The sequence below is a fragment of the Pteropus alecto genome, unplaced genomic scaffold, assembly GCF_000325575.1.
Source record: "Pteropus alecto unplaced genomic scaffold, ASM32557v1 scaffold88, whole genome shotgun sequence".
Lineage (NCBI taxonomy): Eukaryota > Metazoa > Chordata > Mammalia > Chiroptera > Pteropodidae > Pteropus > Pteropus alecto.
In genome coordinates, this window is record NW_006494611.1 from 13,740,179 (window position 1) to 13,753,904 (window position 13,726).

General features: G+C 37.4%; 1 protein-coding gene across 1 annotated transcript in view; it reads right to left on the bottom strand.

Annotated features, from left to right (window-relative positions):
• LGI1 (leucine rich glioma inactivated 1) overlaps positions 1-13,726 on the bottom strand; it is a 36,332-nt gene that overhangs the window by 10,534 nt on the left and 12,072 nt on the right. The window contains 2 exon segments of the mRNA XM_006925940.1: positions 6,590-6,661; positions 6,765-6,836. Coding sequence (XP_006926002.1) covers positions 6,590-6,661; positions 6,765-6,836 — 144 coding nt within the window.

Consider the following 13,726-nt stretch of genomic DNA (forward strand, 5'->3'; position numbering starts at 1 on the left):
ATCATTAGTTCCTTTTCCTCAATAGAAGCTCTGGTTGAAATATGTTCTGTGTCTTTTGTAAAACTGGTTATAGCTCTTATTTCCCACATCAGTTAGTGCAGTGGAGTAGCTGGGTCATCACTCTCAGAAGTGGCTTTGGCCAACTTAACTAAACCTCTCTAGGTTTCTGTCTCAACAGCTGCAAAACTGAATAGATAACATCAATTTTATTTATTGTGAAAATTAACACATGCAGCTACTAATATTTTTATATATACACCTTTTACATGGAAAAGTCTGTATCTGCAAGAGAATTTTTAAGCTTTATTTCAGATAATCAAGACCATGAAATTAATTTTTTTCTTTGATGTTGATAAAACCAATGATTCTTAATACCTAAGCACTTTCAAATACTCAATACAGGAGGCTAAGATCATCTATTTTTTCTGTCTTTTTGAGTAGAGAGAACTCAATGCCTTTGTATTCTTAAATGTCCCATCTTTTACTGATATATATCTATATCGATATCAATACATATAGCTATACATATTTTACTGATGTATATATACTCACACATGTATATAACATAAACATATATATGTATATACATACGTGTATATATACACATATATACATATATATGCATACATATATATATACACACACATATATGTGATAACTTATTGTTTCTTCACTTCAAGACAATTTGGAAAGTGCAAAAAAATTTTTTTTAAATAAAACAGTACTTATCCTGGCATAGGCAACCACTATTAAGATTTTGTCTTATTTTCTTTCAATCATTAATATGGAGCCCATCTCATGGGGACATTAATGTAGAAAGCAAGTTATTTCCAGAGAGCCATGCTACCAGTCCCCAAGTCTTCAGACCTCCTTCTCTCTTTAGAATGTGATGGCATAAGAGTGTATGCCTGAACTGGTGTGGGAGGGCTCCTTCCTCTTCAAAAGTCTGTTAGCTGGGTGAGGGTGAAATTAGTGCTGGAATTTAAAATTAAATACGAGTACTATTAGGATTAAGAGGGGAAAATATTAGAAGGATGAGTGAAAGAGAGGCAAGAAGTCAGAAGTAGCGAAGAGTCATCAGGAAAAAGATTTTCTACATGGTTTAATTGAAGAGAAAACCAGGCTACTGCCCAAGCTGATCCATTGCCCGGTAGCCTGGCTTCATATCTCCCTGGACTCAGCAGCAGGATGCAGTGCAAATAGCATAGGCCAGGAATGACATATCTGGGTTTGAGCTCTGGCTGTTTCCCTTTCTACAAAGAGAATGAGCACTTGGTCAGAATGATCTCCAAGTTCTATTTTAGCTTTTAAACCGCACCTTTATACTTTTCACTGGGAGAAGCATATGGCTGTATCTTTAATAATAATAAAATGATAATAGAAGAGGTAATACTTTAAGCCACATAATTGAGTCAGAGAGTTTAACCACAGGTTTTTACAGGATGTAGGAGTGCACTGGAATATCTAATGGGTGGGAGGGTAGGACTGATTGAGAGAGGAGTGAAGACAAGGCAATGAGAGGTGAGAAAACATTTCATTAATGTTAATTTTTAAAGGATAGTTCTGTAGTAAGAACTGCAAGGATGTTTTTCTTACCACCGTATCCCCAGTGCCTGGCACAAAGTAAACCCTCAATAGATACTTTGAAATGAATGAATGAATGGGGCTGGCTGGAGTAGAGGAGAAGGGCACCAATCTAGACAAAGAAAAGAGCAGAGAATGGTTCTATTAGGTCCCTTGTACCAAGGCAGGGAGCTAGGGAGAAAAGTGCAAAGCCCTGTGAATTACCATGGGACCCACCCACATGTTATCACTGCTCACAGAGTGCCCTCCCTCCTCTTAGCCTCACTGTAGTAATAATTCCAAAGCAACATGGAAGCTCTTTAAAATGTGCCTTCAACTAAGCACCATGCCCTGGGTCCTAATTCAGAGTCCACCTAAGAAACATTTTTTAGGTGGAATACCTAGAAACACCAGAAAACTGTTCAACTGAACATCTAGTTGCCTTGAGACCACCTGAGAAGATTCCAGCGTTCTCAGTGACAGACAGTCTTTCCTTCCCAGCAGAGGTGATGACAATTCCTCTACTTTGGTGTTTTTATGGTTTACCTAAGAAAACCTCTGATTATGACTATGGAACCTACTGGAAAGTCTTCTCTCTAAGGCAGACCCAACTGGCTCAGACAGCACGTTTGTTTCAGTGCCACTGGGCTCTGCTGCTAAGAAAGCATCGCCCACGGCCATCTGGGGTGCTCCCAGCCGCCCCGCAGTGCGGATCCTCAATTTGAGTTGGTATCTCACTGAATTTGTGGAGCTTCGAGTGCAGTTATTTTAATTTCATACAAAATGTTTAAAGGGCATAAATACACTGAAGCATTTGGAATCCTGATCGAGGGTCAACAGAGGTTTGACAGTGAGTTTTAGTTTATTCCTACATAATGGTGCTTATTGCATATCGGGCTCTGTTCTAAGCACTTTGCATATATTAACTCATTTACTTTCATGACAACCTTAGGATCTAGGTGCTCCTAAGAACCTTATTGTCCCTACCCCCATTTTTACAGATGGTTACTATCACCCTCATTTTACACATAAGAAATCTGAGGCACAATGAGGCTAAGTGACCTGCCTGATGTCCCACAGCTGTTAAGGAGTAAAGCCAGGTTTCGAACTCAAGCAGTCTAGTGGCAGAGATCACCCTCTCAGCCACCATATCACACTGCCTCTTCACATGAGTGTCATTATGAGGGCTGAAACGAAGACATCCCACCTGACTGAATGGGAACACATAAGCACTCTGAGTTTGGGAACTGCCATATATGCCTTTTGTACTCCCACAGTGCTCAGCAACCAGTAGGTAGGTGCTCCATAACACGTGTGGATTGATGACAATCTTTTCCAAATATTTTTATACACACATGCAAACAATCCTGCTTCCATTGATCCTTAACCACAGTGATACTTATATGATGGCCAAGGGAATCATTACTAAAAAGCTAGTATTAACAGAAGTGAATACATAATTAATGTTGAGAGATTTGATCATTATTGGCCGTAAACTATTTTCATTCATGTTTTCCCTGATTTCAAAAGTAATACGTGGTCATCAGAAAAATCAAAACCTTGCTTAAACATATAAACTATTCAAACATTTAAGTCAATCATATATAACATTAGGGCAGTAAATCAAAGTAATCAAGAAAAGGTCCCAGGATTTGACTTGTTTTGTACAGACTTAGATATAAGGAACTCTCCCTTTATTGAGGGTTAGTTTGAGGGAGAGGGAGTCTATATAGTAGCTTTTAAGTTGTCTGTAAATGTCTCTTTACAAGGTAAATCTACTGAGATATATATTTAAGAAAGTTACATAAGTTTATTGCTTCTTTAGGAACTAACTGAATTTATGTAAATTCTCATGTAGGTCTCTTGGAGCAACTTTAATGTTAGGCCAAAGTGGGAACCAGTTGGATCTAAAAGTATATGTGCAATCCCAACTATTTACATTTCAAGACCAAGGTGAGGGTGTGGCTCCTGTTTACAGGATCTTTTCTAGCCATACTTGTTCCTCAAATCATGTCCCATGGAAGGATCCAGCCAGCTCAATAGAAGTTTTCTGGTTCTGCTACAACCGACAAGTGGGGAGAGGGCTAGATAGCTCATTAAAGACCTCGGGAAACTTCTGGCTTTACCTCTTACTAAAGCAGGGAGCAGCTTAAACCCAGGGTGCATCTTCACGTTCTCATTTGTCATCAGTGCTAGTGCTACTGTCCTGTCTCTCTCTTATGTTCACCAGGAGACTATAATGAAGTCAAGAATATGAAAAAGCTTTGTAAACTCTTCCTGCAGCATATGCGGTTTCAAGGGCGAAGTTTCCTTGCTGCTCGAACATTTTCTTTGGGAAGAATTGGTCTGAGTTGGAGAAAAATGCAATTTGAAACCTAAAATCTTAAAAAGGGAGTTCATGGCTCAAACAAATGTCAGATTTAATTGTAAGTGGTAATTAACTGAGAAGTCAGAGGAACATTTGGATTTCAAATCCTCCCTATTCATCTCTCCTTGAAAGGAAAAAAGAAAAGAAGAAAAGAAAAAAAGGAAGGAAGGAAGTAAAGAAGGAAGAAAGGAAAGAAGGAAAGAAGGAAGGAAAGAGGAAATTAGAAAAGAGCATAACTAGAAAGGAGAACATAACTTGGCGACAAAGACATTCAGTGAGAAAATATTTGTTTGTCTAATTCCTCTTGCTAAACTGAGCTCCTTCAGGTTGGAACTGGATCTTATTCATCTTTGTGTGGCACATACTAGAGACTATTTAGGATAAACCATATGGCATTTTCATTTTTGTAGATCAGAAACAGTCTAATATTGGCAATGCCATATGAGTCAACCCCTAAGTGTTAGATAAAGATGGAAGAGATCTAAGGGTCATATTCACTCAGTCAGTTTTAACCTATTCCCATAACACCTCCTTCCCACATCCAGGACCCAGTCAGAGATGTGGGACTTCCCTTTCACTGTCAGTTTGACCCTCAGATTCATGCCTCATTCTTTGCAGGCTGCCTTTGGTGTTCTTTGGAGCTTAAAAACTTCTAGATATTAAGCACATGCTGTACCAGTGTCCCTTTCTTATAGTCTTCATACCTCTAAAGAAGGAGCCTCATTATAACCCAATTTAAATTCTCATATTTAAATTCCAGTTTCATTTGATAGATATAATAGGCTTTAGTCAAACAAATGGATGCTCTTCACTAAAGTGTTGTATATGTATTTTTCCTTTCTCCCTTTTCTTCCTCCATTGCCCCCCTTCCTCAACCTACCTCCTCCTCTTTCCTCTTGCCGGCCTGCCCTCCTGCCTGCCTTTGGATGACGTAGGCCTTTGGCTGGTGAGGGGATACACTTGCGTGAACTAAGGAGCATGGCAAAGCTTATATGATGGTCCCAGAGAGGATACCTGGGTCTTACATCCTTCCTTCAGCCCCTCATGATGCCGAGGACAGAGGCTATGTTGAATGGAATTTATGTGAAACAGGAAGATCTCCAAATTAAGGTCATGAACTTCCATTTCTCCTTCCGTATATTTGTTTCTTTCATTTACTTTTGTCTGAAAAATTAGGTTTGGCAGTGTTTGGCTCTGTGACAAAATGGTATAACATTCATATCATCACAGCATTTTCTGCTTTCCATTATGTCATTGACATGCAGAGCAGCACTGCAAATGCTGTTTTTATCACAATAACTATATACAGAAGCTTTGGAAGGTATTGTGATTTTATAAAACACATTTGGCCATCAGTTCCCCTTGCTGCGAATCCAAACAGCAGTAGAGACAGGGCCTGGTAGAGGTAGCATGATGACCACATAGATGCACTAGAATGTAGGCTCAAAGGTCAAGTATTCTTGTCTGCTTTGTTCCTTACTGCATCCTGGGGCCTAGAACAGATCTGGGAATGAGGTATTGTGAAGGAATAGGTTAAAGTTGAAAGAATGACACTTAAATGTCCTGCACCTTTACTTAATACCAATGAGACACGTATTAGGCACTGAGAAATGGAAGCTGAGTGGCTGAAGAGCCATTGCAGTTTAACTATTGCGTTCACATTATCGTAACTCCACAACTACACAATTCACTAATCATATATCCCCTCCGAGCCTCTGTTTCTTCGTTTCTAAAGAAGAGATTATTTTATCTATCTGGCAAAATTGTCGAGAAGATTAAATAAAAATTCAGGTAAAGCAAAATGACCAACATAATAGGCACTTAATACATTTTAGTGCCTTTTCTTTCCATGCCCTTCTAGTTTCCTTCATGATGCATCTGTGTGTATGCGTGTTCATGTGTGTGTGTGTGTGTGTGTGTATCTGTAGCGGGGCAGGGGAGGCTAGGAGAAACAAGTTATTTGGTTCAAGTTGTTCAGGGTTTCTCAAACTTGGCTCAGCACTATGCCATTTTAGTCTGGATAATTCTCTGTCGTGGGGGCTATCCTGTGCATTGCAGGATGTCTAGAAGTATCAGTGCCCTCCCCCTACTAGATGCCAGTTACACCCCCCAGTTCTGACAACCAAACATGTCTCTAGCTATTGCCGAATGTTCCCTAAGAGGCAAAATTGCCCCCTTTTAAGAACAACGGACTCTAATAACCCATTGAATAATTAAATATTTCATTTATAAACAGGCTGCTCTGGTACTGTGTAGACATTACTATGGTTATAGTATATATTTAAATGTATATAAAGTCAGGGCCTATACAGAAAAAGAAAAACAGCAAATATCAGATGAAGCTATACAGTCAACCCATGATTATCCATGAAGTGAGTAATGATGTAAATAATATGAAAGTTATTTCAGTCACACAATTTCCCTGCATTTGATTGTTTTCCTAATTATGGTTAGTTTAGACTAATCAGATTAATAGTAATCAATTTCCTGGACACACACTGGCTGATGACCGGAAGAGATGGCAAGTGTGCATAGAAAGAAATCATTTGGGTTTCTTACATTTTCATAATTGCTATAAAGTGTACACTTTAACCACAGGTTACCCAACTGCACTGTCCATTGGCAAACTTAAAAAGTAATAGCAACATTTATACTTACAGGTGAATTAAAGACTTTAGTCCCCGGAAGGTATGTCTTGAAATGGACTTGATATTGTTGTTTTCTATGAATCTGCAATAGGTTATAATATTTTTGTCAGACAGCTGTAGGAATCTGAGAGTACTTGTCCTGAATCATGATATTAAAAAAAAAAAAGTTTTCTTTTTTTACTTACAAATACTCTAAATGTGGAAGACCAATAAAAGCATCATCGCTGATCACATCAAAGGAGTTTGATGTGAATAACCTGCCCAGAAAAAGTACACAATGAAAACAATTAAACTGACAGATTGTTAATTTTTACTGCTTTATCTCTCAGAGAAATGAGTGGGAGTTGTGTATGAAAGAATGTCTGGATGTCTGCCATCTACGGTGTTATTTATTCAGGTAATTTTTGTACCTTTTTTTATCCGCAATTATCTCCTCATCAAATGCTTATCAAGGAAGGGGGTTTCATGCCCCCCTTCTCACAGTGATGGATGTCACATACCCTGGGTAACATTCTGAGATACAATCAGGCAATGTGACAGCAAAATCAACATATTGCACGTCTTCATGAAAAAGATACAACAGAATCCATCTTTCCCTTTGCTCTAAAAACTTCTGGAACATTCTGACCAGCCCAAACAATGGTGCTTTATGGTTTTAAGCCTGGGAAACCTAGAAAAGTTAGCTCCATGCCCAGTTGTGCTGTGATGCCTCATAGTAAATAAGCCATTGGCACTGGCTCAGTGAACATCAACTAATGTCGTTTGAAAATAAAATGGGCTGAAGATAGGAAACAGTGAGGCTTAGGAAGAGTCTTAGATTTATTTTATTACTAAATAGTCAAAAATAACCCTAACTTGAACAAATTTATTTATAATTCCAAAATGCACAGGGATTTGGTTTCAAAATTACTGATGCAAAAGAACATTAACCAGCAGTTCCCACACCCTGTTGAACTCCTCAGAGAACTTGCCAGTTTTCTGAATGGGAGGCTTAAAAGAGGTGGTCATAGTTTAAGTAATACAAAGCAGTTTTGTTTTTGTTTTTGTTTTACAGTGAGCATCAATTTATGAAACCCTTTAGATAAAGTGTTGATATAAGCTGAAAATAAGGTTTTAAATGTACTGATGACAAATTTATAATGGGTTCAAATGACATTCAGTCTGCATGTTAAAGTTCTTGAGTGGGGGAACCTCATATTCTACCTGTAACTATTGTCCCAAATGTGACCATGATCATGGACCAGACCAGATGTTTGACATAATTTGACAATTCATGTCTCATAATACTGTGTAATTGCACTATGAAAAGTACGATATTCTGTTATAACTTTTTGGACTTTTACTTTTGAAGTCTAGGGATTAAAAATAACTGCCACTAATTAGCTTAGTGACTCCCTCTCTCTGAGTCACTGCTAGCCAAGGAAATTAAAGCTAGGAGATTTCACTTTCTAAACATTTGTGAATGACTTATTTGATACCTGAGATTTCTTCAAAATAATCAGGGGGAGGGTCAGCAGTGGGTTAGAGATGAATTGAGTATAACATGATAATTTTTGAAGCTGAAAGATGAGTACATGGGAGTCAATTTTATTATCTCTACTTATGTACATGCTGGAAATTTTCTATAAAAATGGGAGGGAAGCATGAACCAAACTAAATGTGATGATCTATTGCATTTATTCCTAGGCTATTAATCCTGAAGTAAGGTTGTATTCTTTTCTGTCCATCCTCCCTCCAGTGTCATAGCTTTATACTCAAGTAATTCACTACGCTCTGAAAAGTCAACACTAATGAATAGTCATACTTAGTAGATGCCCATAGTTATTAAAACAGATTCAAAGTTTTATGATTTTAGCCACAATTGCCTTTAAGTAATTGCTTCTTCTTACTTCATGGTTTTGAAAAACAAGAAAATTGCTCAGCCTTACTCCAAGGTAAGCTAACACCCCCAAATTTCCTGAGGCTCCAAATTTTCATTTCATTCTCTATAGACAGCAAGAAGGATGGAGAGCATGAACTAAGGCAAAAATAAATACAGAGAAATAGTCCATGCTCACTGGTTTGTGAACTGTCCCATGGTTGAACCAAGGACTTCATAATCATGTACTTCAAGTCGCCAGAAAAAAAATAGCCTCTCTCACTAGTTCCCTTTATGTTGAATCAGATGCAAATCAGAGTGGGCAATCAATATTAGTGGGCAGAACTAGCCCACGCATGTCAGAGAAATAAAATACAAGATTTCCATTAGAATTTTTATCTGCTTGTTCATCGCTTATCCTTAGCACCTGTCATAGTGCCTGTCCCATAGTGGATACTGAATAAATATTTGTTAAATGAAAAGGAATTCACTTTACGTTAAATTATGGTTGTTACTACATAACTAAATTGAATGTTCCTTGGAGCAAGGATTTATCCTTATTTGCTTTTGTGTCCCTATCCCCAAGCACAGTTCCTGGCTGAATAATGTTTGTTGAGCTAGATTCCAAGGATTAAAACTTGTCATTAAAACTACAACTATAGGCAAAAATACGAATGAAACTCATAAATTTAAGTCAAGGGACAGAAGCCAGAACACAATAAAGTATATCCTAAATGATTTTACTTATATAAGGAATAAAACCCAGCAAAAGTAATTTATGACAGCAGAAGTCAGGATAGCAGTTACCCTGGGAGGCGAGTAGTGACTGGAAGGGGGCACAAGGGGAGTCTTCATGGTAAAGGTAATTTTTTTTTTCTGGGTGCTGGTTACAAGGTTGTTCGACTTAGAGAAAATGATGGTTGGGCAGGGAGGGTAAATAGGCAGAGCACAGAGGATTTTTAGTGCAGCGAAAATACTCTGTACGATACCATAATGATGGATACACGTCCTTATATATTTGTCCAAACCCATAGATTATAAAGGACCAAGAGTGAGCCCCAATATTAACTATAGACTCTAGGCAGTAATGTATATAACAAAGGTACCACTCTAGTGGGGATGTTGGTAATGGAAGAGGCTATACTTGGGTCAGGGTAGGGTATGTATGGGAGATTTCTGTGCCTTCTCAATTTTGCTGTGAACCTAAAACTGCCCTAAAAAATAAATTCTTGATTTTTAAAAATGGAGATTTATACTTAGGATGTGTGCTTCTTTATATTGTATTTCAATAAAAAGGTTTCTTATGAAAGCTAAAAAGTTTCTTTGGCTGAGATAATGTTGAATATCTTAGTCCCTCAACTCCAAATTCAATTGTAGTTTTCTGTGGACAAGGATTCCATGGACAAGGATTTGTAAAATTATACATATGTTCTAAATACAATTTATTTATATAATGGGGTATTTTATTATCCTATGTAAAGCTAAAAAGACTTCAAAAGCTCATGCTGTATAAAGTAGTGAAACTCTGATCCTTAATTTTTAATGGATTCCTCTAAACATGTCTGATTTCAATATTATGACTTGTTAGGAGCCAGATATGTTAAAGAATCCCACAGTCCCTGTTAAGGGAAACTGTTCCCATTCCACCCCATCTTCATATACAGCAGACCCGAGTGGCCACGTTTTATGCCATACAACCTCTGTCCCTCTTCTCAGATTATTAGGGCAAGAAGGACTCAGCTTCTTACCCAGAGTAGATTTTGAGGTCAGTCAGCATGGCATGGCCCAATTAGCCTGGCTGAAAAAAGTGAGTTGGTCTAACAATGAGTCCTTTTGGGGGAATGGTGGGGGGCGTGGATTTAGAATCAGCAAACTAAAATGGAGTCAACTGGCAGAGGAGCTGAAGGAGAAAGGACGCCTTAGGGTTGAGTTAGATCCATAGGAGGCAAAGATGAGTGCAAGGCACACTTAGGAGAGAGCAGAATATGGAAGAGACATGTAAGCAAAAGAGAAGTGTGTACAAAAGCTGAGCAAGGAGCCTTCTAGATCTGAGTTAGATCCTAAGCCAGTGTTTCCTAATCTCAATCATACTTGCAATGACCTGGAGAGCTTTAAAAAGACTGGTACCCAGTTTTTACCTTCAGGAATTCTGGTTACATTCCATACCTGGGGTGTGGCCTGGGCATAGGGATATTTAAAACCTCCCCAGGTTGCTCTTATATGCAACCAGGGCTGCATATAGTAAGCTTTCTAGTTAGTTACAATAGCCCCCCTTTACCTGTGGTGACTGAGAGGTCTCTGCTCCTTGCAGCAAGTCTGGCTTGAGCAGTTGCTGTGGTACATACAGATGCTGTTGATTGTCCTGTCCCCGTAATTACGTGTAGCAAGAGTCTGTGATAATATGACTAGGATTGGACACCTCTCCTTATAATAGCAGCATCATGGAGGGGTTGGTGGGGACCAATGTACTTTCTGAATGAACTTGTTACCCTGAGCCACAAGTCAGAGATCTGGACCCCACAGACTTGCCAAGTAGCCATTTTGCAGGATTGTGTAGAGATGATGTAGAATTTGCCCTCTGCCCCTGGTCCTGTGGGAACATTTGAGGTCTCTTCCTTTCTCTATTCTTAAGAAAGGAAAAAGCCAAGATTTTTTTCCCTAGAATTTGGGGTGGAGGTGGACACAGGGATGTGCCGTGACCTATTGGTACACAAGGGCTGTGTACTTATGTCCCTTAGCTATCAGACTCGTGAGTGCAGTAAGGGTCTGTGGGAGGAATAGGGAGAATTTTTTTCCTTTGCTATCAAGAGAGTATGTATTTCCTCACCAAGAGGGAGATTTAGGAAGACCATATTTATCAGCTATCAATTCTAGGCAGGGAATAACTCATTCATTAAATGATGATTGTTGTCATTATTATATCTTACATTTCATAGACTCCTGCTGGATTATCTGCTTTGGTCTTTGCAAGAACTCTGAGTGGTAGAGCATGTGTTAATATCTGTTTGACATGAGGAAACTGTGGCCCAGAGGGCTGTTAAATTAAAAGCTTTATTCAAGGTCATGAAGCCCAAGGTTCCTGGTCTACTGCCCTCTTCATATACCAGGTGGCCTTCACTTTAGGACCTGGATCACAGAATGACGTAGTATCTACATTCTGGCAGACGACCATAACAACACAGCTCAGCTCATAGAGATTTAAGAAATTGAATTAAATAATAATCTCTTTTTTGAGGAATTAATTAATATAACTAGTCTCAAAGTCACATTAAGAGCATGCCAACCTGTATTTTTTTCCAAGCAAAAATTTTAATAATTTGAATGTAGTTTGGTGTATTCTGCTTATGAATACTATGTGCTCATTGTAGAAATTCCGGAAAACAATGGAAAGCTTAAAGAAGAAAATAAAGATATCCATAATCATACTACACAAAGATATTGATATGTATATATATAATACATATATATTTATAAATTGGGATATATATTGATCTGTGTCCTACTTTTCATATACTTATTTTATGGACAACTTCTCATAATAAATTTTCAATAACATAATTTTAACAGATGAGTTTTGTGTTATTATACTATGATTTAACTTTTTAATTGTTGATTCCAGCTTTCATTATTATAAACAGTACCAGAACTATCTTCTTATACAAATATTCTTTTCATATCTCTAATTATTTCTTTAGGATGGACTTGGGATAGATTTCTAAAAGTAACAGTATTGAATTATAGATGGTTTTTAAGTCTCTAGTTCTTTATTGCTAACTTGTACAAAATTACATGTTCAACTCCAAGTATAGAAATGCCTATTTTACCACATCCTCACCAACATTTAGTATTATCATTTTTGTTTCTTTTTCTATGAAATTATGTCCTTTGCCATTTTTGTGCTTTCTAAGCAATTTTTGTTTATTAATAACATTACCTATTTTATCTGATGCTAAATGTTTTTCCTACTGATTATGATTATCGTTTTATTCATGATTTTTAACACATAGAAGTTTTACATTAAAAAATATGAAAACAAATTTTCATTTAGAATGAAATGAAACAAAAACATTATAAATATTGCAAGGATGTCAAATACCACAAAATCATAATATTCGGCATAATTGTTAATAATTAACTGTTTAACAAAATATATCAACTTCCACTGTGTATTTTTTTCCTTTTATTCTTAAAATATTCTGTTCTACCTAGAAATCAACAAAATATGACCTACACCTTCCCCTTTTTAACTTTTTTTTTTTTTTACATTTAACTCTTTAATACATTTGGGACTCAATTTTATGTATGATGTGAAGTGAGATGTTGCCTCGATTCTTTCTTAAATATTTATCCAAATTTACCGAAAGCTTTTTGTTGAATAATTAATGCCTTCCTCATTTATGAGTATTGCTTCCTTCACATTTTTGCTATTTTAATGGTTTTTCCAAGAATCAAATCTTGAATTTATTTAGTACTCCCACTGTTTCCTAATTATTATTTTCTCTGTTTATTATTTATTTTCTCTTGATTTTCTTAGGATATTTATTGAGTTTTGTGCTCAACTCATATATTTTTATTCTTTCTGATTTAAAATGAAAGCACTTAGAAATATGACTTTAACTCTGTGTATAGCATCCTGTAAGATGGATAGATAATAACTGTTCACAATTGCATATTTGATTTCAACAATTATTTAATGTAATATTCTTAAAATTCCCTGTTGATAATAGATTTTTTTTTAAAAGCTTTCATGATTTTATTATTGATATTGCATTGGGATAGGTCTCATGTCTTCATAAGCAATAAATTAAGGCCATAAAGGGGCTCCTGGTTGAACTGAAAAGTAGGACCGGCAGAATTTAATTGAAAAAGAGCAGAAAAGTAAGCAACAGGGTTAGCGTGGAGCCCAGTGTTCTGAGGGAGCCTGGAGCAGGTAACAGAAGTAAAGGAAGGTGCAAAGGATCAGAAAATGAAGATGTAGTTTCCTTAGCAGGAGGTCAACACTAAGGCTGCCCAACATCCAGCTGAGAGGCCAGAGATGGGGGTCTAGAAGAGCAAAAGGACTGGGCAAGCACATGTGTCAATGCCAAGGCTGATGGGCCACTGAAGTGATTTCCTGCCCTGCTTTTAACCTCTTCTAGGGCCCAAAGGGAGCACTCCAAACATGGAATCAGGAAGCCAGGGTCTTAATTCCCACATGGCCATAAATCCTCTGTGTGGCCTTGAGCATGTCATTTCTCCTCTCTATATTATCAAATCAGAAGTCTAGACTAGATAATTTTTCTGGTCACT